The sequence below is a fragment of the Lontra canadensis genome, unplaced genomic scaffold (assembly GCF_010015895.1).
Source record: "Lontra canadensis isolate GAN:19392208 unplaced genomic scaffold, GSC_riverotter_1.0 scaffold28, whole genome shotgun sequence".
Lineage (NCBI taxonomy): Eukaryota > Metazoa > Chordata > Mammalia > Carnivora > Mustelidae > Lontra > Lontra canadensis.
Genome location: NW_022631022.1, coordinates 17,936,418 through 17,961,610, shown reverse-complemented (window position 1 = coordinate 17,961,610; position 25,193 = coordinate 17,936,418). Strand labels below are relative to the sequence as shown.

General features: G+C 42.3%; 2 protein-coding genes across 4 annotated transcripts in view; one reads left to right on the top strand and one right to left on the bottom strand.

The window, feature by feature from the left end:
* NPTN (neuroplastin) overlaps nucleotides 1–5,357 on the top strand; it is a 67,536-nt gene extending 62,179 nt beyond the window's left edge. Inside the window, exons 7-9 of one of the 2 annotated variants that reach the window (XM_032865010.1) lie at nucleotides 2,909–2,918; nucleotides 3,726–3,800; nucleotides 4,348–5,357. In XM_032865010.1, coding sequence (XP_032720901.1) covers nucleotides 2,909–2,918; nucleotides 3,726–3,786 — 71 coding nt within the window. In that variant the 3' untranslated portion in view covers nucleotides 3,787–3,800; nucleotides 4,348–5,357. Of the gene's footprint in view, nucleotides 1–2,896; nucleotides 2,919–3,725; nucleotides 3,801–4,347 lie in introns of both variants that reach the window. The other variant, XM_032865009.1, reaches the window with a different exon arrangement.
* REC114 (REC114 meiotic recombination protein) overlaps nucleotides 1–25,193 on the bottom strand; it is a 118,766-nt gene that overhangs the window by 10,450 nt on the left and 83,123 nt on the right. The window contains exons 3-6 of one of the 2 annotated variants that reach the window (XM_032865011.1): nucleotides 21,306–21,389; nucleotides 13,685–13,897; nucleotides 8,434–8,523; nucleotides 5,360–5,604 (exon numbers count right to left, since the gene is read on the bottom strand). In XM_032865011.1, coding sequence (XP_032720902.1) covers nucleotides 5,440–5,604; nucleotides 8,434–8,523; nucleotides 13,685–13,897; nucleotides 21,306–21,389 — 552 coding nt within the window. In that variant the 3' untranslated portion in view covers nucleotides 5,360–5,439. The remainder of the gene's footprint in view (nucleotides 1–5,359; nucleotides 5,605–8,433; nucleotides 8,524–13,684; nucleotides 13,898–21,305; nucleotides 21,390–25,193) is intronic. The other variant, XM_032865012.1, reaches the window with a different exon arrangement.

Below are 25,193 nucleotides of genomic sequence, written 5' to 3'. Positions count from 1 at the left end.
GAGAATACAGTAGGACTAAATATGAAAGGCTGGATGTGACCGTTAATCTCTCTGGTTTAATGCTGCTTTATGGAGATGAGGCAAGATTTAAGCAGGTTTAGAAACTGGAAAACCCCATCAGTGAGAGGAAGGCAGTGAAAAAGCTTTGACTAGATAGTCACCTCTTCGTCACTTTGACTGAAAAGCCATCTTTTTCAAGGTGGTGCCCTATCAGGTAACACGTTGTGTACGGGGCATCGCAGAGCACCTTCCAGACGGTGAGGCGATGGGATCTGGCGGAGTGAGCGCCATAGCACAACTAGTTGGGAAGATGGCAGTTCCACCAGGAACTTCACTCTCCTCAGACGGATTCCAGAAGCATCTTGTTCCCTTTCTCCCCAGTCCTCTTCCTCCCATCTAGCCAGTGGCTGTGAGTAATCCCAGGCGAAGAGGAGAGCCAGTTTAAGCCGCTATCTTTTGCCCTGAGGGTTTGGGGGTATGTTGATATTTGTCGGTTACTATGACTTCTTTTTTTTCCCCCCTCAATTGCATCAAACCCTTAAAACATGGTGGTAAGTGAGCGATATGCATGCTTTTGGAGTTTGTTTAATCTCCGCTTCAGTCTATACGATGCACAGTTCATAATGTTAACACTTTTCTTCAAGTTTACTTCATTCACTTTCACAACTAATTTGGATTTCAGTTTGCTGTTTAATCCTCATTTACTTTTTGATTTTCGTACCTTTTCTTCTGTAGTTCTGTTCTTTCCTCTCTCCTGATTTCCCTGTTAGGGTCAGGTTGTTTTTTTTTTTGTTGTTGTTTTGTTTTGTTTTTTGTTTTGTTTCGTTTTGTCTGACCCGTGAAGGGAGAGTGGTGCTTGCAGATAGTGACTCAGCCCAGGACAGTAGGAGACAGGAGACTGTTTTCTGGGTTCCTTGTAAATGTGCACTGGGGGGAGAGACGATGCGAGATCCAGACACTAGTGTGAGCAGCACCTGCTCCCACCTGCAGGCATGGCAGCTGCACCAGAGCCGCTGTTGCTAAAACCCTACATGCAGCCCTTTGCACGGTACCAGCTTGTTGGGCTGGAAGATGACGTCACTGGGCAGACAGCAGGGCCTACCCCTCTGCCACCAAAGGAAAGAAAAGCTTGCGTGTAAAGTGCCTGGGTCAGTGCGGACAGTGTCATGCTTTGAGGAGATTAGCTTGGCTATCGCGATTCTCCCTCCCCTGCTTTTTCTTTTCATGCTGGGTGTAGACTGGTGATATTCTAGCCAGTTATCTTGCTCTAGAATTTTCTGTTTTCCGGTGCACAGCCAGAGCACTGAAACTATTCTAAGTTTGCTCCTGGGTCTTTTCCTTTAAGTCCCTGAAGTGCTTAGTTCCTGGCATGTAGCTGAGCTGGCTTGGCCTGGATGCTGAGAGCATAGGGCATTGTGGTGCCAGTGGATGTAGGCTGGGCTTGTGTCTCAGTCTTGGTTTGTCCCGTATATCTCCACTGCGTACACAGCACACAGCTGTCTTGGGTGTCCTTGAGTCTTAGTTTGTTCTCTGTACCTGGTCGAGAGTGTACTGTTGTTTGTAGTAGAGCCCTGTGGACACTGGTGTGTCGCTAGCCTGTTGTTCTGGCTGACAAGTCATTGGTTTGTGGTTAGTTTGTTTTCGTTTTTGTTTTTGTTTTTCAATCTTTTTTTGCTCCAGTCACTGTGTGTGCTGGCAGTGGCTTTGCCTCTCCGTTGCCTCAAAGGAACAGGTGGAGCAATGTCTCCCTGTGACAGACATTACTCCTGACGTGTGCTCCTGCAGATGCCTACACGGAGACTGTGACCTCCATAACTGCTTCATGTGCACCAAGCCCCCTTGTGGAATCCTGCTGAGAGTTTTTCTGGAAGCCTTCAGTGAAACCAAACTGTTCTGAATCATTTAGTCTACCTGACTTATGTAAAACAGAAAGAAACTAAGAGCACTTACTGTTCCCTCCCGTTTGTGGGCCTCTTTAAAACAAACATTCCATGTATGTACATCCCTACCTAAAGGGACCAAGTTGCCCTCAGTCCACAAACAGGAAAGAAAAACTTACAAATCACAATCGTGAAATACCAATTTAAGAAGGCTTCTAAACTCAGAGAATCTAAGCTTTTTGGTTAAAAAAAAAAAGAAAAATCTCATGGCTCATCTGGATTTCGGTTCTGGTTTTGGCCAGGGCTCAAGAGTTGAGCCTGCCTTTCTGTCTGAAGTCTTTTCTAGAGGGATGTCACCACTATTCAGCTCTCCCTGGTGTGTCACGGAACATCTGGTACCCATACACTTGTTGCGGGCATAGCCCGGCCGGGCTGACCCAGTATTAGGTTGAACTATTGTGGCTTCCTCTTCCTCAATCTTTTCTCCAGATGAAAGACTCTCCTAAAGATTACAGAAGAGCAAGAGCAGTGTCCTTTGGGGAAGTGAGGATGTGTGGCTAATGTATGGAACATACACATCCATCTACCTTGCAGGATTGAGCCAAAACTGTGCACGCATTCACCCCAAGAAAACAAACAGCAGGATTTTACAACTGAAATGTTGGTTTGTCTTCTCATCTATTTAAGAGTGAACCACTGGAACTTGGGGACAAGATGAGTATAATAATATTGCAGCCTATCTGTCCGCTACAGTTGCAGTTTTTCATGACAAGCATTCAAAGTGTTAACTAAAACCATTGAAATAACATACCTGCCATTAAAAACTTGAATCTAGAAGTAATAACTCCATGAGTGTTTTTGCACCTCCAGATGGAATGGCCTTGAATAAATGCTATGAATAGCCATGTTTGCCACTTGCCATTTGCTGTTCTGTTAATTCTTATGTAGAGTCTCACGATTTTCTCCTTTCTTCTCCTGTCTCTCAATGGATTATTAAAAATCTGAACACCTTACAGATGATGAACCAGCTGGACCAATGTAAGTATTTTATTGGACATTGATTCAGTGGTTTATTTTGTATTTGCAGTGTAATCCAATGGAGTAGCAAAGGTTGTGGGCAACCAGTGAGTAGAAGTGAGTGTCGTAGTGTAGACCTCGCTAGCCGCACGGTTGGGGCTGGCTGACCATTTGATTCCCAGGACAGGCAGTATAATTTTGTTTTTTTCTAACAACATAAAGTGGAATGCCATGCAGGAATAAAGTTTTGCGCATCCTATATGCTCAAACTGATAATGCGGGGGGCAATCACCAGTATGTATCAGAGACTTCCAGTCTTGTTCACCCCAAGCGGAACTGTAGCACCAGTAAGCTGCCTGGCTCCCTCAACGGTTGCGTGTGTCCGAGGGAGACGGTACTGCGGACTCTGAATCCGTCCGAGATAAGCAGAACCTCCTAGAGTTGTGGACTAAGGAGTGACAGGCAAACTGCCCAAGTTGGTTAAGTGCCAGAGGGCACAGCACTGCCCATATGTGATCATGTTTTATCATTTGAGAAGAGACTGTGGTGTTCAATAGAGAAGAAACTACAGTTTTTACCTTTATAGTAATTCTAGTCCATAAATCAGAGGGACAGGTACCTGAAAATTGTATCTTGGGAGTCAAAAGGATTACTCGAAGATCTGTAGGCACTTTATGGAGAGAGTGTTCTTACGCATTAGTATGCAGTAAAATTTCTTCTTACACCAGGGATGGTAGTAAGTGAAAGAATCCCTGTATTTCCATGTGTTATAATTTCAAGAGTTGCTACTTTGAGTTTAACTTTTATAATGCAATTTTTCCTCCAAAGGAAAACCAACTCTACCAACAATCACAAAGATAAAAACTTGCGCCAGAGAAACACAAATTAAATACTGCTTATAATGTAAGTATGGCCTTCTTTAGAAATTTTAAAAATTATATTCCAATGAATGTGCCTCTGTTGACCTTGCTACAGATGCTTCAGTAGTTGGCATCACGTTGTGGGATCTTGGTAGTTCATTTCCGAGCAGCCAGTACTGATGGAACAAGTTCTTTCTCTGTCCTCCGTCCAGTGCAGCCACTGGAAAGGAACATTTTCAGCTGTGTTGTTCCACAGATCTCTGTAAGTGCCATTTCAGAGTATGTGTGGTGTTTTAGAAGGACTCTGCCCCACTATTTAACCATATCTCTAAAAAGAGGTAAAAATTGTCACCTTGTGTGGATTATTCCCAGAGGCCAGTTAATTCCACTTTGCTCGTGAGGGCCAGGCAGGAACGGTGGCCGGCACAGCTGGGCCGGAGGGCCTTCCACGGAGGCACATGGAGATCAGAATTTCACACCACATCCCTGAGCATGTGTCTGAACCAAGGCTTTGTTTGATGTGGCGCTTGGTGTAGTCTTCAGTGGTGGTGCATATTCCCTTTTAATTTCCACATACTGTCTCTTTACAGATCTTTAGGTTCCTGAAACTGGTGGCAACATGACCTGCTAAATTTTCTGCTTGGACCTCTTTGGTTCTCTCCCCTTTCAAGTGAGCAACACCACGACGACTGTCTAAAGCATGCCTTATTTAGCCTTTCCTGTAAGGGTGACCTAGTCAGGTTCATTTTAAACAATGCTTCAGTGTAGAAGGTGTAAACTATTTTGGGCTTGATGTGCTGTGAATGTTGCTTTTTCCCCCCTTTGTTAAAATATTTAAGTAGAAGTGAAAAGGTCCTCAGGATCGGATCGTGCATGCGCCATTTTTTACTTCACGCAGCTGTTAAATTGGCAAAGCTCTCAATCGCACTGCTGCCATCGAGTGAAAACATTTTTGTAAAGTACAGCAAAACCTACAGATATATACAGTATATAAATATATACATATATATATTTATATTTTTCGGGGTGGGAGAAATCCAAAATAAAATAAATGCTTGTTTCATTTTTTAGCTGCTGATATTCATTCCTTATTGTATGTTGTCAGATGAGGAAATTGTGCAGTTCTGGTACATAAAGATGAGTAATATAAACTGAAATCTGTAGTTCTAAGGGCTTAACCTGCGACTTTGGTAAGAAGCTGGAACGCTCCACTGAATGGATATATTGAATTGCAGTATATATGTATGATTGCTTTTTAAGTGATTCTTTTTTGTTAAACCATGTAAATTCTTAAATCCTTTTGCACTGATGTGTTGAATCTTATTGTACATTCAATTAAGGCAAACTTTTATAATTTACCTTTTGTTTTCAATGACCTTGAAATGTTCTCGCATGGTATTCTATGCAACTCGCTCTCCTCCGGGGTTGACACTGTATTTTTCACATTGCTTTAACGGTTGAGTGTAGATTTTCTCGCCCGGCAGGGTTCTCAAGCGGTGTGTAACCATAGATGCATGTACTTGTGTTTTGTGTTGAAGTGCAATGATGTATAAAAAAGTGGATTCACCTGTTTTTAAAAATAAAACATTGACAAAAGGTGTTCGGAATAATACTCTTTATTCTTGTATCTAATCTTAGGAGGAAGCACTTTTTCAGTGCTTTCAGCTTCCTTTGTTGGAGTATTAATTTCTCAACCCTGTCAGCTTTTTGAGTTCCTTTTCTACCTCTTCCACAAACGCGGGAAAATTCTGATCCATGAGGCACAAGCGTAGAAAAGGGCCTAACTCCTCCGCGTCCCACGCAGATTGTTCACAGACCGGGAGCCGCTCCCCTGACACCAGGAGAGACTGTGGGGATTTCAGAAGAGTAGTTTATTAGAGAGTATACCCAAAAGCAACAGCCTGAATAGAACACAGAAAAACTTTGCTTTAAGGAAATATTAGGGAAACATACACCAAAAATTAGCATTTACCAGCTTTATAGGGTTCCTTTATATGACGTTTCTAAATATACACAGGAAGTGATATCAACTTGTATCCCTGAGTATTTCAAATGTATTAATGAAATGATTTACAAAGTTAAGATCCTGTTTTAATGAAGAGTACCATGCTGACATTTTGTGGACTGATAAAGTTGTCAGTGAATGAAATGCATGAGCTTTGTTCATCTTTCCCAAACCTCATAGATGAATGGGTATGAGCAATTCACCGTGTGGGAAGTGGGTTTTGAATGTAATTAAAGTCACAAACTGACCATCCAAAGGACATAATTAACTCTCATGTCTCTTTCCAGTCTTACTCATGAAGTTGGACAGGGAGAGGAGCATGTAACTGTCACCACAATCAAGAGACAAGACCTTTCCATACCACTCCCCAGCCCAGAAAATGTCTTCATACCACCTCCTCTCTAGTTGTCAAACATTTAACCCCTGGCAAACCACTCATCTCTTCTCCATACCTTGTAGCTTTGCCTTTTCCAAAATGTCACAGATAAGGTCATACAGTGTCGAGCAAGTTTTTCACTTGATGGATTGACATCTGTATGTCTTTGGTAACTTGCAGTGTTTTAAAACCAGGTGAGTAAGTTGCCACTATTTAGATACGAGAGTAAAATTAAAGTCTACTGGACCCGGCAGTCTGGACGGTGCGGTGACACTGCAGCCCACAACATCACGTGAGACTGTGGGCTCCGGCTCTGCAGTGTTCCCTCTGCGCTTGCTGCTTTGACTCCTAACACTCCTCCTAGGTGAGTGGTTTTATGCCCTTTCTGTGGATGGCATGGTTTGGTGTATATGTATACAACTGAGGTTTCCCTAGACACGATCTGTAATAGACACTTACTTTTCTAAATTCAAACCAGCTTCAAGAGAGAACGTGAAAGTAACACGGAGCCCTGCTCTCCAGTGAGAGCCACTGTTAACAGGTTAGTGTATCTCCTTCCAACTTTTGTTTGTATTCACAAGAAAATCAACCATGGTGCTTTGTAGCCTTCTGAAGACTTCTGTACTGCTAATATTGTTCCATGGCAACAGACAGGGATATGTGTCACTTTTATCGGCTGCATTTTTATCCCACTTATGGTTATGCCACACTTAAAACCACTTAGTGTCCTATTAGTCAACATTTATGTTGTTTCTGATCTTGTATCTGTGATCAACACTGTGAAGGGCATCCTTATATGCATGATTGTGTAGTTGAAATGGAATTACAGGTAACAAGACAGAACATGAAATTTGATCTATGTGGCTACATCGATTTCTAAAAGTTTTACCCACTTGTCTTCATGGAATGACTTGTCTAGAAGTTTAGAGCGAACGAATAACCTGTCTGAGCGGCCGGCCTGGTGCGCTCTCTTTGTACCTGCTTCCAACTATGTAAATATGCACATACTTACATATGTATAGTTACTATGTAAATAAATTGGGCTAAGATATACCTTTTATAGCAACTGACATTTCCTGAAGGAGGATATCACACCGTGCCCTGTTGCCATGTTTTTTTGTGTGTGGCTCTCCTGTCCTCAGCCACTCATTCAGTTACCCTCTAGCCACAGTGCAGATAGGAGGCTATATACTGGGGCACTATGTAGCCTGATCTGCCGCTGGACGGAGGCGTTTAGGTTTGTGTTTGCTTTTGGTTTTGTCATGGCTGCTTGAGTTATTAAAAGGAATAGACATGAATTCTTAGTCTTCTTTCCTCTTAAGTTTTTTAGTTCTGTGACTGTCCAGGTTAGTTCTATGACTGAGTTAGTAGTGATAAGCCAGACGGAGAAAACACCAGTGTTTTCTGTTTCATACCACTGTTAGCACAGTTCAATAAATACATTTAAAAAGAACGGCAGGGGCGCCTGGGTGGCTCAGTCAGTTGAAATGTCCGACTCTTGGTTTTGGCTCAGGTCATGATGTCAGGGTCCCGGGATCCAGCCTGACACTGGGCTCTGCGCTTAGCGTGGAGTCTGCTTGAGATTCATTCTCTCCCTCTCCCCATCCCCCACCTCATACGTGCTCTAAATTTAAAAAAAAATTATCCTTGCATACTGATGATTTCCATGCAGAATTGTATGAAAGGCAGAAGCTGTTAGCCTGACCGCGTGCTGTCCAGCACGGCAGGGAAACACAGTGAGGAGACCGGTCTCCAGGAGCTTCCAGCAGAGTAGGCATCAAGTGACCCCGAATTTGAATGAACAGATTTTGTGGGATTCTTTGGTAATCGCTAACTGCAAAGGGAGGGAGGAATGTCTGAAAGCTAGTCTGTGCGAACAAGGTTGAATCCTCCTGGGTTTCCACACATCCTTAGCTGAGATCGCAGCACCGGAAGTTTGTCCCTACAGAAACCATCATTGATCTGATTCCAAATTCATATTGATATTTGTCTTAGACTAGTTCTCAAATTTCTTATCCAAAATTAAGTGGAAGTACTTCCTTCTACTCCTTCTTTTGGGGAAGTGGTAATTAAATCCGTTATCTTCCACACTGAACCGCTAAGGCCAAAGGCACGGCCCGCCCTGCCTGCCTCTCCCCAGAGGCAGCTCTTCCATCGGCCCAAGCGCCTCAGTCATCACTAGCTTCCACACTAGCATCTTAGCTTACTCTTCCACAAGGCATGACCATGGGGAAGCAGATTCCTCAGGATCACTGTTTTCATGATCAAGGAAAACAACAGGAAAATAGGCTCTACCTGAGCTAAGCGACTCACTGAGGTCCTTCCTCCGGAAGCACTCGTGCTGGCCGGTCCACATGGCTGCGGCTTCTCCGGCTTCTGGGGTGGCTGCAAGGACACGGCTGCAGTTAGGGGACGAGCTGAATGTAATCACAAATGCCACCGGCCATCACAGGAGTGGCAGCACGTCTGCTTGTGTAAAAAGAAAGTGTCAGTAAAGGGCGTAAAGTCATCACCCGTGGAGTCTGCCTGGTTTAAGCTGGGCGAGGGAGTAGAGTTCAGACAGTTTGAGTCTGAGGCTCCCCGCGCTGTGCCTGGTATGTGTTCCTCCGTGTCTACTACTAGGCTGTTAGGACTTCCCGCTGTCCGGCACCACTGTGCGCTCCAGGCTTTGGAGGCCTAGCTCGTGCCCACAAGCTCGTCCCACAGGGCAGGCGACCTGCCCAGCTGCTGGTAATGATTTGTTCCTTTCTGAGTGTTAATGACTCAAGTAATACATCATCATAGCAGAAAAACCAGGCAGGGGGAAGAGGGGCAGTGCGTGCGGGGAGGGGACACCGTTTAATTTCAAGATACCATATGCTTTTAATAAGACTTAAAATCTTTTTAGATATTCTAAGAGAATACGTTCTTCTGAGTAAAATAACAAGGTATCTTCATTCAACAATGTCTGTGCCTACTAGACACTGGGGTGAGAAAGGGAAAGGGCCACAGAGAACAGGGCAGAGGTCCAGCCCTCAAGAACCTACAGCCCAGTGAGAACCTAACAAGTGAAATGGATTATAATGAAACCCAAGCAGTGCTGGAATGGAAGCAGGTAAATGAATTCAGGCTCTTGGTGGGGGGTGAGCTAAGGGGAGGCTCTATGCTAGGTAGGAAGTAGGAGATGCTCCAGAATCCGTGCATTTCACAAGAATCTACAATGCGAGGGGACTGTTTGGGTAGAACACAGAGGATGTGTTCCAGGCAAATAAAATCCACACAGGGTAGGAGGCGGCCCGAGGCCCGAAAGGCTTGGAAGGCTGCTTCTACCTAAAAACACTTTCCAACACCGGGCTCCCTCCTTCCTAGTCCCACACCTGCAGGTCCACCAAGGCTCAGACCACCTGTGGCTGTTGCACACAGGCGTGCCCACCTGAGATGTGAGCTGGTGGTGCCTCTGTCAGCAGTGTGTTCTGGCCGCCAGAAGTCAGGGGTGCCCGATTTTGTCGTCTCCTATGTGGTAGCTGACCATCACTGGTCAGTAGGTATTCAGAAAAAAGTACATCTGGAAGCATCAAAGACGGAAGGTAGGGTGACAGGAAGTAAGGAGCAAAGAGAAAACTAGTCAAGAATACTACAAATGACAAAAAGGTTAAGGGACTCAAATGAATCAGAAGTACACAGGTAAAGCCCCTTTCTCTGTTCAGTTTCCTCACGTGTGAAAATAAAAGTCAGACTCTCATGCCTGGCATGGCATGCCTGGCTCCAGTATGTGATGCTTTCCTAGGATATGTACCAGCTCAGCTCACATCATGTTCCTCAGACAACTGGGACAGACATTAACCAAATGTGGTGTTGCATAAACACTGAACAGTAGCCAAGTGTGAGGGTAGCACCTGAGGCTAGTAGGGCGGCTCAGGTTTAGACTGTCCACTCAAGTGTGTAGACTTAGAAGGTTCTGTGCACACAGTAACTTGCTGTTTGCTTCTTCCAGACTTGTATTGACAAAGGAGAGTTCACCGAGCAACTACCATGCTCTTTCCTGTGCCCCTCTCTTCGGGGTGGACTAGGTTGGCTTAGAAACTCTCAGGGTGAGAAACAGTTAAGCCACAGTTAGCAAAATTACAAGGCTGAGGTAAAGTAAAAACAAAATTCTCGGGGAAATGGACTCAAGAGCTTGAAGTAGAAAGACCTGGAATTATCTCTATCTGCAAAGAAGGTAACTATTTCAGAACCCCCCCCAAATATATAGATGTATATGTATGTGCATATATATACATATATACACATACACATATACATACATATACATGTGTGTATGTAGTTCTTAGGAAGATGACACACCTGAATACAAGAGAGCAGCATGATGACTAGAACTTGGCCACAGCTTGCAACTCTTTAAGATGGATTCTGAGAAAGGGAACATGGTACCACATTTGCACAACAGCAGCTATGGGCAAACCTGGGAATGTTTTGCCATTAGGAAGACTAGAATGTTCTAGGCAGTGCTTCATGATGTCTACACTGTGGCAAATTAACCCAGTGGTTTTATCTTGTCTTCTGCTCTGCAGCTTCAGATACTCCATTTTATTATGGCTCCTTTGGAGTTGTGATCCTGGCTAACTAACTAGCACCTGAGCTTGTCCATCTGCAAGGGAACGATCTGGGTGGGTAACAGTACTGACAGTGACGGTCATGAGTGACATTGTTTAGATGTTTGCCAGGTGTTGTACTACATCTGGTGTGTGTGTGTGTATATATACATATACATACATAAACATAGAACATTTCCATCTTGCCGTGTTACAGATGGGGTTCAGGGACTCCCACGAGATCACACAGCCACTAATAGGGTCAGGATTCAAACCCAGATCCATTTTGATGCCACAGCCTGTGGTCCTTGCACAACATCACATTTAACACCAAACTACAGTTTGGAAAAGTCCCTGAAGACAGAATCAAGAAAAGAGATGAAAAATTTCTAGCCACTTTGCAGATACTTCTACCTAGATATTTGGGACCAGCCTTCAAAATCGGAGAGGTAGAGCCTCCCATCTTCTGTAGTTCTGTAGTTCACAACCCTCAGCCTGTGTTTGCTACTCCATGCTATAGCCTCAGTTTATCTTCTATTCAGATAATTGTGTAGCCTGGTTAAGTTCTAGCCTGACGCATCTTCGTTGCCCTTTATAAGGCATTCCAGACGACCCAGATTCTAGGAGCCTATTTGCTTCCTGTCCCATCTCACGCACTGGGTACCATAATCTGAATCACATAATGGATCAATGAAACCAACAAAAAAAGATATTCTATTTAGGGGGCAAAGGATCATGAGCAATAAAGTACTAAGTAATAAACCACTCCATCCCATTTGTAGGGAAGGGATTCTTAATACAGCAGGAGCTGATGTGGCAAAACGCCTGAAACGAGATCCAGGGTTTTTAAGAAATGGAGCTTTAGCATGAAGACATCTTCTCAAAGAAGGTCAGACAGAAACAGACGAAGGGAAAGAATGCTAATACAAAATCTTACTTGGCAAACTAAGCACATTCAGGAGGAAGTCAGCACTTGTTCAAAGAAAAAGACCTTATGAAAAATAATGTAAATTTATGTTCAGCTTACATAAATTCTGAACCAGAAACTTGGTGGCAAAACAGCAACAATGAACCGTCTCGGTCCAGAGGTTTAAGGGCTCTTACAGGATGAAGGGAAGAAAGTCAGGTTTGGAAAATAATTTCTCAAAGCAGAAAATTAATAAAAACTCAGCTTGAAACTGGAATTTCATCTCAAGAGCACAGGTAGACGCTTATGCTAACAACATTTGGGATCGGGCCAACGAAATGCTAGAAAATGTCCTTCCAGGAGAAATTCTGAAACAGTGATACTCCAACTTATGATCCCAAGACCCCTTTACACACAGATAAATTACGGAGGCCCTCAGACAGCCTCTGTTTGGGTTATATATTTCTGATCTCTTAAAAATGGAAACAATAATTAAAAATACTGAGTCATTTTTAAAAATGAACCCATTGTATGTTCTTAGAAATGTTTTTACGAAAAAAAAAAAAAAACCTATTTCCTAAAACAAAAATGTCATGATTTTGCAAATCTTTGGAATGTCTTGCTTAACGGAAGACAGCTGGACTCTCCTATCTCCTTCTACATTCAATCTGTTGCTTTGTATGAGGTACATGAGGAAACTCTGGCTTCACACAGCTATGTCGGTGGAAAAGGCGGAAGTATCTTAAAACACCCTTTTCAGATAATGGTGGATATTCTTTGATAGAACATTAAAACTCAACAAAAGATAGGTTCTTAAAAGTTAGTTGTAACAGAGTCTGAAATCATAGCAATGAACTTGTTACACTTTCTGTTATTAAAACCACGGGACTATTTTGTACACTTTGAGCAGATCTCTATCCATGCATGATTTTGTAGCATCGTGGATTGGTCACTTGGAAAATACTGGTTCACCGGACTATACAGATCTTCCAAAATGTTGAAACTTTCTGTCATATAATTATAGCTAAAAAAAGAAACACACCCATGTTCACAAGTAGCACTATCAAGAGAAGTCGGCTGGGTCGGGAACTGCGACAGTCCAGCAGCAGATACAAGTTTTTCCAAGATTCCAGTCTTCGCTTGAGAAGCTTATTTCATCATTGTTGATAAATACTATTAGTCATTTTCCGATAATGACAGACTCACTTCATTTGAGAAAATGCCCACCAGGGGCGCCTGGGTGGCTCAGTGGGTTAAGCCGCTGCCTTCGGCTCAGGTCATGATCTCAGGGTCCTGGGATCGAGTCCCGCATCGGGCTCTCTGCTTAGCAGAGAGCCTGCTTCCCTCTCTCTCTCTGCCTGCCTCTCTGTCTACTTGTGATCTCTGTCAAATCAATAAATAAAATCTTAAAAAAAAAAAAAAAGAAAAGAAAATGCCCACCAAATACCAGGTTCACCTGGGTGGTGAACCTGGGCTGTGGCGGTCTGTCCGCCGTTTCTGGAGCTAACAGTGCTCCAGGGGTGCTCCGGAAGTGAGGCTGGTTCAGGGCGCAGTGGGGCAGCTCAGGCGCCTCCCCACCTCGCTTCCGAGTGCAAGGTGGGTGCGTGAGTTCTCGCCGCCAGTGACTGCGGAAGACTGTGCTGACTGCCTGCACGGTCTGATGTCACTGCCTTGATCTGTGCTAAAGTGACAGTAGCTTTGCTCAATTCTATTGTCAGGTAACACAAATACAACGAGAAGGGCAAATGATGTCATATTATTATTAAAAACAAGGATGACTTTATGGACCCCTGCAAAGGGTCTCAGGGAAGAGTCCAGGGACCATACGTTGAGGACCACAGTCTACAGACACCCAGAACACAGCCGGGACTCCTGGCTACTCTAATTTCTAGGATGCTAGGTAGCTACAGTGACGATCAACCTTCAATTTAAGTAAGTCACTTAACATTAGGTACCTTTGAACTTACAAACCAGACAGACTCAACAAATTCCACTGTGATGTTGCCCCCACCCCTCAAAGGAATACCTTATCAGGTTTCTCCCAAAGCCAACACACTTGCTTGCTTACCCCCTGCTGCAAGGGGACAGGCCGCACACAGTCCTTCCCTCGGCTTCCGCCCGCCGTCAGTGGGCGGGGACTCGACGGGAGCTCCTGGACCACTGGGTCGGGCACCTGCACCGGCACGTACTGGGCCAGCTTCTGCACACAGCCGCAGCAGTGTTCCAGCGCCTGCTCCTTGGACCCGCCACTAAACTGCACCCGGAACATGCGGCTCTTGTTCTGTGGGACGAATCCAAAGTTAGCCTTAGTCACCCTCATCATACACTTCCTTACTGTGCCGTCTTATAGGGTGCTGCCCTTTGCTTACAGGGGATAGATGTGGACAAAGGATTCATTACTCTAGATTGTTCTTGTGGGTAGAGAAAAGCCAGTAATTTCCTTTCTTCCCCCTTTGGGGAACCACTCCTACTAAATTCATCTCCTTCAGGGAACCGACATCAGCGGGAATGGAAACGCCCATAATCATGAAGACCAGGAAAGTCCCAACTGACTGCAGTAAAAGATCAGTGTTTTGTCTTACTTTGGAATAAAGATTTCATAGCTTCTAATTTCTCAGGTGGAAAATCAGTGCTGGCTCAACAAAACTTTTCTAAACCTAAGTATATAAAAGAGCAAACCAGGGAGATGGCACATTCAGCCAGTGAAGCTGACCAACAAGACAGGGCACAGGAGACAGGCAGATGCCAAGAGGGAGTGAATCTCACAGGCGTAATCCGCAGGGCTCCAGATCCAGAACGAAGCCAGACTACACACAAATCCCGGGCTGCCTCTCACTGGCTGTATGAGTTCCATGCCTTGGCAGATCAGCTAATGTGGGAGAGATGCAGTTAATGCTGTAAAAGTTTGACAGCTACATCAGACTTATTTGATTGTAAGTTTAAAAAGAGAACTGTATTGTAATAGGAACAACAAAAATAAACCCATTATTTCAGTAGAAGTAGCTTCCTGTTTTGCTAGTCTAGTACTCTGCCTAGTTTCGAGGGGCTGATGCGTACCAGACAGGGGTATGTATGGTGTGCCTCTGTCCAGGTCCTTCTTTAAAGTTATCCAGAGGCTAACTTAGCACAGTGACAGTACTTTCTATTTATTAAACACATGAATGACTCTGCCAGTGGGAGAGTGTTTCCAATCACAGCTAACAAAATCCTTTGAGTTCCCACAGGCAGAAGTCCCTTGGTTTGTCTGTTCCCAGTTGGTACTATTTAAATATTTTAGATGAAGCCATTAGGCAAAGCCACATGTTTACATTACAGAAAAGTCTGGGCATGTATAAGTGATGAGGAGGCATCGTGTTTAGAAGAATGGACACTGCTTCCACTTGACTGCCACTGTTGGGTTCTCTTCATTTTGTAATTCATTTAATTTTTTTCCTAAGTGTAAAATAACCCATTATCACTACCCTTACAACAATGAAAAAATACAAAAAGGGAATACTCTAATATATACTTATCTTAGAACATATGCACGCACTTATCCATCGTGGGTTATGTATTACATGGATATGTTGGACTATACTACTGTATAGTAATCTAAGAATATAAGTCTAGAAGTTTAGGGGCACCTGGGTGGCTCAGTGGGTTAAAGCCTCTGCCTTTGGCTCAGGTCATGATCCCAGGGTCCTGGGATCGAGCCCCGCACTGGGCTCTCTGCTCAGCAGGGAGCCTGCACGCCCCCCCACCCCCGCCTGCCTCTCTGCCTGCTTGTGATCTCTAATAAATAAATAAAATCTAAAAAAAATAAAAAATAGAAGTTCATTGTTCTTAATGACTGGGGAGTAGTCCTTTATTTAACTGTCCCCCTAATGACAAACATTTAAGTTACTTACAGCCTTTTGTCCTATTATAAAGCACAGAGCTGTGGTAGGCATTCTCCTACAAATTCGCCTGGTCAAAAGGTCTTGGTATTTTGGTACCATGCCTAACTGCTCCGGACAAGATACTATCAGTTTATGCCCACTGTGCTCTCCACACTGGAGATTCTTACTCTTTTAAACTTTTTTTTACTCTAGTAGGTTAACACAGACTTTTTATTGTAGAATTTCATTTCTTTGATTACAAATAAGGTCGAATACTTCTACTTATTGGTCCCCTGTATTTTTCTTTTCTGGATTGCGTATTCATTTCCTTAGCTATTTTTCTCTTGGATGAATAATCCCCAAATTGTCAAGAGAAACTAAAAGCTGATTTTCCCTGAGGAAGGAGAAAGAACTGATAAGAGACCTATACATTCCATTTTCAGTAATTCTAGGAGTCTTTTTTGTGAAATTGAGCTGCTTTCCTGTTTACAATTAATAAGCCGTATCCAGCTTACTCTAGTTTAAGCTCTATACGAAGACCTCCGTATTAGCTATTCCCATGCCGACTCTGTAATTATCGAATCTTTGACAAGCAATCACATTAAAAATTGTACGTCGGGGCTGGACAAAAGGCTGTGTACAGAAACAGACAATTATTGAGCGCATCAGCAGGACGACGATCTCATACCGATCATGTAGGGTTAGAGCTATCTGTATATGAGTGTGCATAAGGAGGAGTCTGGACAGTTAGCGTTTCTTTAGAATGCAGTTCCAAGAATGATGGGGTAAGCTGTACGGGTGACAGCCTAACTGAAGCCTTGCTCCAAGTTTGCTTCTGTAAAATTCTCAGAGAGAATCTGAGCTTATCATCTGAAGCCAGAAATATCACCTCAGTGCATGCAGACCCAAGATAAAACTGAGGTGCAACAGGAAGAAATGTGACAATGAGCTACATCGCCATCCCGTGTCCTCAATGTCATGGGGTGCCACAAAGGAAAAGCTGCCACCGGGTTAACAAAAAGGACTCCTGGGTTGAAAATCTTGATAAGATTTATTCTTATGCCATAATTAAAAGTGAGAAAGGGCTCCTTGTGGTGAAATGAAAAGTTTTCAAGTATATGTCAACAGCCATGAGCTGGCCTAAATGTACAGTCTATCATCTAAGAAGATTAGCTCAAAATGACTATGTTTTAAGTGATGGTTTACATGTTGGGTTGTTCTCCCCTACTTCAGAACACTTAATTTCAAGTTATTACAATAAGCAGAAAACTCCCTTCACACAGACGCCTTGAGGAAACAAAAGTAAAGGCTGAGGGCTTGTCTCTGGACACTGATCATGTACTCACAAGAAAATCAGGATCTACCTTCTGGGAGGTATCGGGCTCAGTAAATTCTGACTCACAGGTATGAAGAGCATCTGCGTTTGGCGATTGTCATAAAGCTCTCTGGCTGATGTCACACGGTACCAGCACACATGTAAGACGTGGGTCTGGTTAGCGCCATGTGGGAGGAGAGCCAAGGAGACACAAGGCCTCATCAACCTGCTGGATTTTCCTGCTGGTTTTAGATTCCTTGCCCAGACCTGTTTGTATAAAGTTTCCCATCACCACTAGGACCCCCAACCAAAGCAGTTTTCCCCACCACTGGTAGAGAATTCCTCTGCCATAGAAAAGGAAGGAGAGGGGAGTACAAAAAAAGGGACTGAATGAGTGAAGGGGCTTCGACACGTTCTTTGATTTACTTTGCAACCAAGAGGCAATACTCCAAAATCATGAAAACAGGATTCAGTGAGTTCCTGGGGGTAAAGAGGAGAGTGGTTTGTTTACTCCTTTAAACCAAACTCCCTGCAGATAGGTAACTAAATGTTGACTGTTAGCCGATTAACCTGGAGCATTTTTATCAGAATTACTGAAAAAAAAAGAAGCCCAATTTGCAAATAAGCAGAACTTAAACAATCTGCTTATTTCATCCAGAGAGAAAAGAAATATAATCTTTTATTTACCCACAGGATTTAAGCTATATTTAATTGCTGTTAACAGAATGAAAACTTTATTTTCAAAACACTTCTTCCATTTTGTCAACTTAATGGTGTTTGTTACACAACACTTGGTTAACTAAAAGTTATCCAAGGCAAGAAACACCAAAGATACCCTTTTCCAGGTAAGGCCAAAAAAAGAATCTGTTGGTTCAATATTATTATACCAAGCCAACAGATGACAAAAAGAGGGGAAAAAAAAAAGGACATGATCTTGATAAGGTATCAAAAATATTTTGATAAATCAATTTAATATGTAATCCTGATAAAAGTATTAGTAAAGAAAATTTAACTGAAGGACTATCTCCCTTACATGGTAAAGAATATCTGATCAACAGCTAGAAATGTTCTTAACGTCTAATCACAACTGTCCATTCAAGTCAACAAGAGGTCAAGGATGATGGTATAACCATAGAATTTGTGTTCTGAAAGGTCTAGGTAATTCAGTAAGGTGAGAAAAGTAATAAGTATAAACTATTGGGAAAAATAAAATTGTCACTGTAGATTATAAAATCACTTTCCTAGAAATTAAAAAATTAACAAATCAGAGTTAATAAAAGTTTGGTCAGGAAGCCAAATTTCAACTAATTCAGAAAAAGTCTAATAATAAGCAGCTAGAAATATCTTTGGGATAAAGAATACCATTCACAGTAACAGTGGGCAAAAGGATCTTAACCCCAAATATTTCTAAAATCTACATCTATATGACATATACATATACATAAATTACATATATATGTATAAATTACATATATATATAAATTACATATATATATATACACGTAGGGAGATGATTCACAGAAGAAATACAGATGGCTAACAAATACACAAAAAAGGTTCATTCTCATTAGTTACTGAAGAAATGCAAATTAAAGGAAAATGTTCCTTTCTGCCAATCAGACTGGAAGCTGGCTTTAAAATTTAAATTATAGGGGTGCCTGGGTGGCTCAGTGGGTTAAAGCCTCTGCCTTCGGCTCAGGTCATGATCCCAGGGTTCTGGGATCGAGCCCCGCATCGGGCTCTCTGCTCAGCCGGGAGCCTGCTTCCTCCTCTCTCTCTCTGCCTACTTGTGATCTCTGTCAAATAAATAAATAAAATCTTTAAAAAAAATTTAAATTATATCCATCTATTGGAAAGAATTTGGATAAATGAGCATTCTTAAATTCACTAGTGCTGTAGAAATGGGGTGACTTATAGAGAGGGCACATCGACAAAATAAATACACATACTTCCAGGACTCCTATCTCAAGAACCCTGTAAATAAATCCTTATGAAAATCAAAACATTTTTATAATAGTGAAAACTTGGGAATTAGCTGAATCATGTTGAATGCAGACAATAAAATGCTATGTAGCCCTGAAGAATCACATTTTCAAAGACTAAGAAGGTCGTGACTCAGGATCGTGTTCCTGATGTCATGTTCCATGACAAGACAGCAGGAACAAAGCACTCCGTGTAATACAAACCCAAAGGTATAAATTATCTGTGCGGTAGACACTGTTCACTGCCATGAGCAGATATATATGAGAGGCTGAGAAAGCTAAATGCTCATTTTGCTAATGTCAGCAAATTGAGACTGGCCACATTACACTGTTCTGGTCCATGAGACGTAAGAAGACCTATTCTTTTGTGGAAAGTGGAAAGAAGCCCTACAGGAAAGTTTTTGCTTTCCTTATGAAAGGGACAGAAGAAGCTGGTTTTCCTTGAATAGAAATTCGGTCGAGCTACAGCAGCCATTTTGTAAATGCGAGGGAGAGGCCAGGGGAATTGCAAAGATGTTGACCTTGGTACTGTGAAATTGCTGAACCAATGCTAGCAACTGCCTGTTTCTGGATTTGTCATCTAGTAAAAAAAAATAAAATAAACCCTTAATTTTGGGGACCATTATGCCTGGATTTTCTGTCACATGCATTTGAATGCTATCCTAACTGAAAGAATATATCATGTAAGAACTTCAAAATGTTAGTAATAATTATTTTGGAATGGTCAAGTTGCTTGGTTTTTATGTTGTTCTTCATAGTTCAAATTTTTAACAGTAATATATATCAGGAAAAAACTTAAAAACTTGGTGTAACTTTTAAAAGACATATATAGTTGACTGTAGAGTAAGAGGTGAGACTGTACAACCCTGCGTAGTTGAAAGCCCAAGTATGACTTATGACTTCCCCAAAACTTAGCTACTAGTAGCCTACTGTTGACAGGAAGCCTTATCGGTAACACGAACAGTCGATCAACCCACTTTGTATGTTAGTTACATCTATTATATACTGTATTTTTTTTAAAGATTTTGTTTATTTATTTGACAGATCACAAATAGACAGAGAGGCAAGCAGAGAGAGGAGGAAGCAGGCTCCCTACCGAGCAGAGAGCCTGATTGGGGGCTTGATCCCAGGACCCTGGGATCATGACCTGAGCCGAAGGCAGAGGCTTTAACCCACTGAGCCACCCAGGTGCCCCTATATACTGTATTCTTAAAATGAAGTAAACTAGAGAAAAGAGAATGTTAAGAAAATCATTAGGAAGAGCAAATACATTTACAGTGTTGTACAGTATTTATCGAAAAAAAAAAAAAATTCTGTGTATCTGCAGACCTGTGAGTTCAAACTCGTGTTTTTCTGGTGTGACACGGGCCAGGGTCGGGAGTCAGAAGGCCAGTGGGTGGCCCGGCTTTCTGACAGCTACTTATAACCTGGACTAGTAGTGGAAGTTGAATTCCATTCTCTCGCACATGAAATGAAAACAGGAACTCCTGAAAATGTGCGATAGTGTTTCTGAGTATGTGCGCGGACCCCTTTGGCAGTCTGGTGAAACCAGCGGACCACTTCTCAAAACATTTGCAATCACATAAAATACATTGGATTATAAAGGAAACCAATTATCCTGAAGTAGGCTACTACAATATTAAAACACTAATTTGTGAACTAACAGTATATATGCTCATTAACATAGGCAATAAAAAGGTCTAACAGTGGGCCTAATCACCACCATAATTCTGCGGCAGTGCTGAGCAACCATGATGTGGTGAAATTAGCTGATTTCTACTGATGCAAAGATCTAATACGACTGTGTCTGACGCCTACATTCATAATTGAAGGAGATGATAAATTCCAATTAGAGGTCAGTGAAAATCCATGGTCTCCTGAATTCTTGAGGGACCCTTTGGAGGGTCTGTGGATCCCATGCTAAGCCCTTTCCCTTAGATGCTCTGTTAGGTGCTCTTCCAACTCTCTGTCTATGAGCCCATGAAAAATTAGGATCTTTCATCTAAATTCCAGTATTACCTACTTGGTGAATGTTAACAGATTGGTTTTTTATAGTTATTTCTGAAAGAAAATAATCCAGGTGATTAGTCTGTATGTGTCTTTGATGAGAATCATTCTTGATGTTTAATGCAGTCAGAAAGCAAATAAAAGGGAATTTTTTTACTATTAAAGAGGGAAAATGAAAAGACATTCTCAGCAAAGCATTCGAAAATAGTGAGACAAACAATGACGTGTCCCGCGTCCCCCCAGCATGTGCCTGGGCAATGGGGCATGGCTGGGCCGCCGCTGTGTCAGATGGGCGCTGACAGATCAGTCAAAGCCTGGGTCCTCAGCGACACCCTCTCACTGACAGGCTGCTGCCTTTCTGCAGCCCGGGGTTCACATTCTGCTCAGAGGGCAACTCTTTCAACATATGTGATCTTCCCGGTTCCATTTCACCTGCAAAGAGAAGCTCCCACACTCACCCCCCTGCGCACACTTAGATGAGAAGGGTATGATCGTTCGCTTAAAACAGTTGGCCACGGGGCCTCTTGCCTTTATTGTTGTTCCAAATAACAGACAATCCATGCGTCTCACAATCTTCAACCAGTTCTTGCTACCAATGAGTGAAAACCCTTCCTGAAACAAAACAATTAAGCACAATCAGCTATAGAAGCAAAAAGGGACAAGAAGAACAGCTCTGGAGCAGCTGCCTCCTATTAGAAAGTTGTACATTCATTCTGAAAGTAAGCACAATATAGAAACGGCTCAATTTCATCCGCTCCCAAGGATGACCCTTCCAGTAAGTCCCTGAGCCCAGTGCTATGCCTGTCTGACCCACAGTGAGTCTCAGCTTTCACTGCTTCACCTTTTCATATTGAAAATCACTGAAATACTAAAGCAAATGTCCACAGTCATAGCTGTTGTAAAATACATCTCTGGACTTGCCAAAATACGAGCTTATGTTCTTGAAAGCTAAGGGTTTCCAATATACTATTAGCTTGTCTGACAGATCTCAAACTACACAGCGAGAGCTCTCTTCGTGAGAATCTTATTTTCAGATTCCTATGAATGGAAAAATTGAAGCAACTTGTTTTTGGATGCTGAATGTCTCGTTCTTCACTTCAGTCTGAGAAAAAAAAAGGGGAGAGAGGGCAGTAGAGGGCACACTAGCCTCAAAAGAGAGACATCAGTTAGCGCCTAATGGTAGAAAGATGAACTGTCTGCAGCTTATTAATAATCAAGTAAACAGAATTGGTTGTTTAACCACTGTGTGCACTCATAAGCTCCAATTATGTTGTCAGTGGATTTCCTGGTTTAGGAAGCCCGTGAAGTGAGAATGTGTTCAGCACTCAGTAAAACTGATCCTGGGAACCAAACCAAACTAAAGAGATGGTAAGGCTGTATGTACGTGAATCTGGCTTGCCCCCTGCCCACCTCCCTTGTCTCCCTTATACTGTTCGTGCACCGCAGCCAGGGGAGGCTGCTGAAGGGATCTGAGGAGGAATTGAAAAAAAAACTCCAATAATTAGAAAACAGAAGAAAATGTCGTCCCTTACAAATACAAACCCTCCTGGCCTCTCTCTTCCTAAGTCTGTATCCAGAGAAACCACAACTTCCAGAGAAATTTAGAGCCTGGGAAAACTGGATGTTAATTCCTCCGCATTTTCATTTAAAAAAGAAAAAGTCACTTCTAAAATGTTGACTGTAAGAGTTTCGTCATTAATACTTTTTTTAAATGAAAAAAGAAATTAGGCAAACCATCTGTGATTTCTTCTTAAAACTCTCAGAATTGGCAAAAAAGAAATGCATTCACTATTAGATCTCCCAAACATGTGTGTAGCATAAAATGTGAGTATGCAAGGACCCTGGCACTCCACACACATTACTGGCAGAAGCACAACTGGTACAACTCTTTTTTTTTTTTTTTTTACTTTTCAAACGATATATTTATTGTTTTATTTTTACCTTTAACCTTAAGGCAAAGACTGATGGGATATTTCAGTTTTCATATAATGCCAGGTAAGGTTTTTCCCATTTTTTTAATTTCAAAATACATTTAAGTTATTTAGAAATAATTTCCAAAATGACGGAATGTGCTGGAAAGAAGAAAATAAGGATTATAGCATGGAAAGCATGGCCACCAAGACATGGAAGTCCCCAAGAAGATGACCAGATAAGAGCAACTGATTTTCATATACATCAAAAGATACAAAGTCCTGATGTTGATGTTTAAGCCATTTTGGTGGTAAACCTGTCTTCCAAACAAAGCTATTTAAAAGGGTACAACTCTTTTTTTTTTTAAGTAGGCTCCCTGCTGGGCATGAACTCACACCCAATGCAGGGCTTGAATCCACAATCCTGAGATCAAGACCGGAGTAGAGTCAGATGCTTAACCAACTGAGCCACCCAGGTGTCCCCAAACTGGTGCAATTTCTATGGAGGGTAATTTGTCAGGATCAACATTACAAATTTAATACTCTTTAACCCGGCAACTCCCATCCTGGGAGTTCATTTCACAGATCCACCTGCGCGTGTGTGAAGTGATGCAAGGACAAGGCTATGGATTTCTGCATTTTTAACAGCAAAAGACTAGAAACAAGTCAAGTATACATCAACAGTGGACTGGTTAAATAAAATATGGTACTCTTTACAGCAGTATCCAACTGTAAGAAATAAATTTCTATATCAGTGCTGTTTAATAGAAATGTAATTTGAGCCACATGTAATTTTTAATTAATAGCCACATTTTAAAAATAAAAGTTGGTAAAATTTAAATATTTTGTTTAACTTCTATGTCAGAAACATTATTTCTACATGTAACTGTTATTTCAAATTTAACACTGTAAAACATTAAGGTAGTATCAAAACAGAGAATGTAAACTAAGTCTGTGACCCCCCCATGGTATTGTACGCATATACCGCATCTCAATTTGGAAACTATTTTTGATGGTTAAAGTGAAATGTCATTCCACCAAAATAACTTTAATGGGAACGTAAGTTACACTGCTGCCATTTTAAAATCTAACTTTAAACTAAATTTAAACTTCTGGCTTTCATCCCCCAGCCACATTTTGAGTGCCCAGTAGCCCTGCATGGCCAGCCTGCAACCTTCTCAGGGCAGTTCTTTACTGATCTCCATAGCAAACTGTTCGGCAAAAAGCAAGCTACACAGCAATGCCAGTAATATGCCACCTTCTGTATAAGAAAGGGAGGACACATGCAATGTATATTCTTATTATTTGCTTGCATTTACATTAAAAAGAAACTGGAAGGATTAGTACACATGAGACTAATAAAAATAGCTATCTGTAGGGAGTGGGAGGAACAGTGCAAATGGGGGCAGGGGTTAGAGGAAGATTTTTTATTTTGTCTTTATGTTGCTTTGAGTTCTGAACCACATAAGCCTGTCCTGCATATATATGGGAATCTCTGTGAAAACAAGATACCCATTCCACCATGGCAAAAACTCAAGGAAGAGGTGGAAGTGGGACCTAAAGAGATGGTAAGTCCATCGGAACTCTGTACTATCTTTACAACCTTTCTGCATATCAAAAACTATTCTAGAATAAACAGCTGATTAAAAAAGAAAAGAAATGAATGGCTCTTGGCCCTGGTCAGATCTCACGTCTTCCTGTCTCTGGTCCAGTTAGAGCTCTCTAGGACATCTCCACTGGACAGCTCCACAGATCTCTCCGTGTAAGCATGCCCGGCTGCATCCAGACAGCTGTCCTCCACAAACACTGTCACTCCTACGTGGTGCTGCCTTGGTGAATGGTGTCACACATAACCCCGACACCCAGCCTATCACCAGGCATCATGCTCACCTCCTTCTTTCCTCACTCCTCCCTCAACACCATGAAATCTTCAAATCTCAGAGATACCATCCCCAAAGAGCTTCTCCACCTGACCATTCTCCCCATGTTCACGGCCATTGCTCCATCAGACCCCGCCAGTTGTCCCCAGAATCCCCGCACTATCCTTAGAACTAGTGCCCCTTCCTCCAGGTCTACTTTCTCCATCCATCTGTGCTACCACCAGAGCAGCTTTTATAAAACAAAAATCTGATGAAGTCACTTCCTTTCAATGCCACCATCTCATCTCTCCCTCACCCCTTGCAAGAAACACCTGCAGGATAGAGTTCAAATTCCTTGATGCATATAAATATCTAACGTTTGGCTTCTCTGCCTTTTATGCCTGATTATTTCCTTCAACGCTCATATAAACGCTGTATTAGAGCCATGTGAAACTCCCTGCAGTTCTGCAAATGTGCCATGCTCCTCATACCTGCATTTTGTTGTGCAGCCCATTCCTGAAATGGCTTCCTTTTTCACTGATTTTTGAAAACCCAGGTTTATCCCAAACATCCCCCACAAGATAAAGTTGGCTGACCTCTCAGAATCTATGCTCTCACAGGACCTTGTACTTACCTAACTGACTACA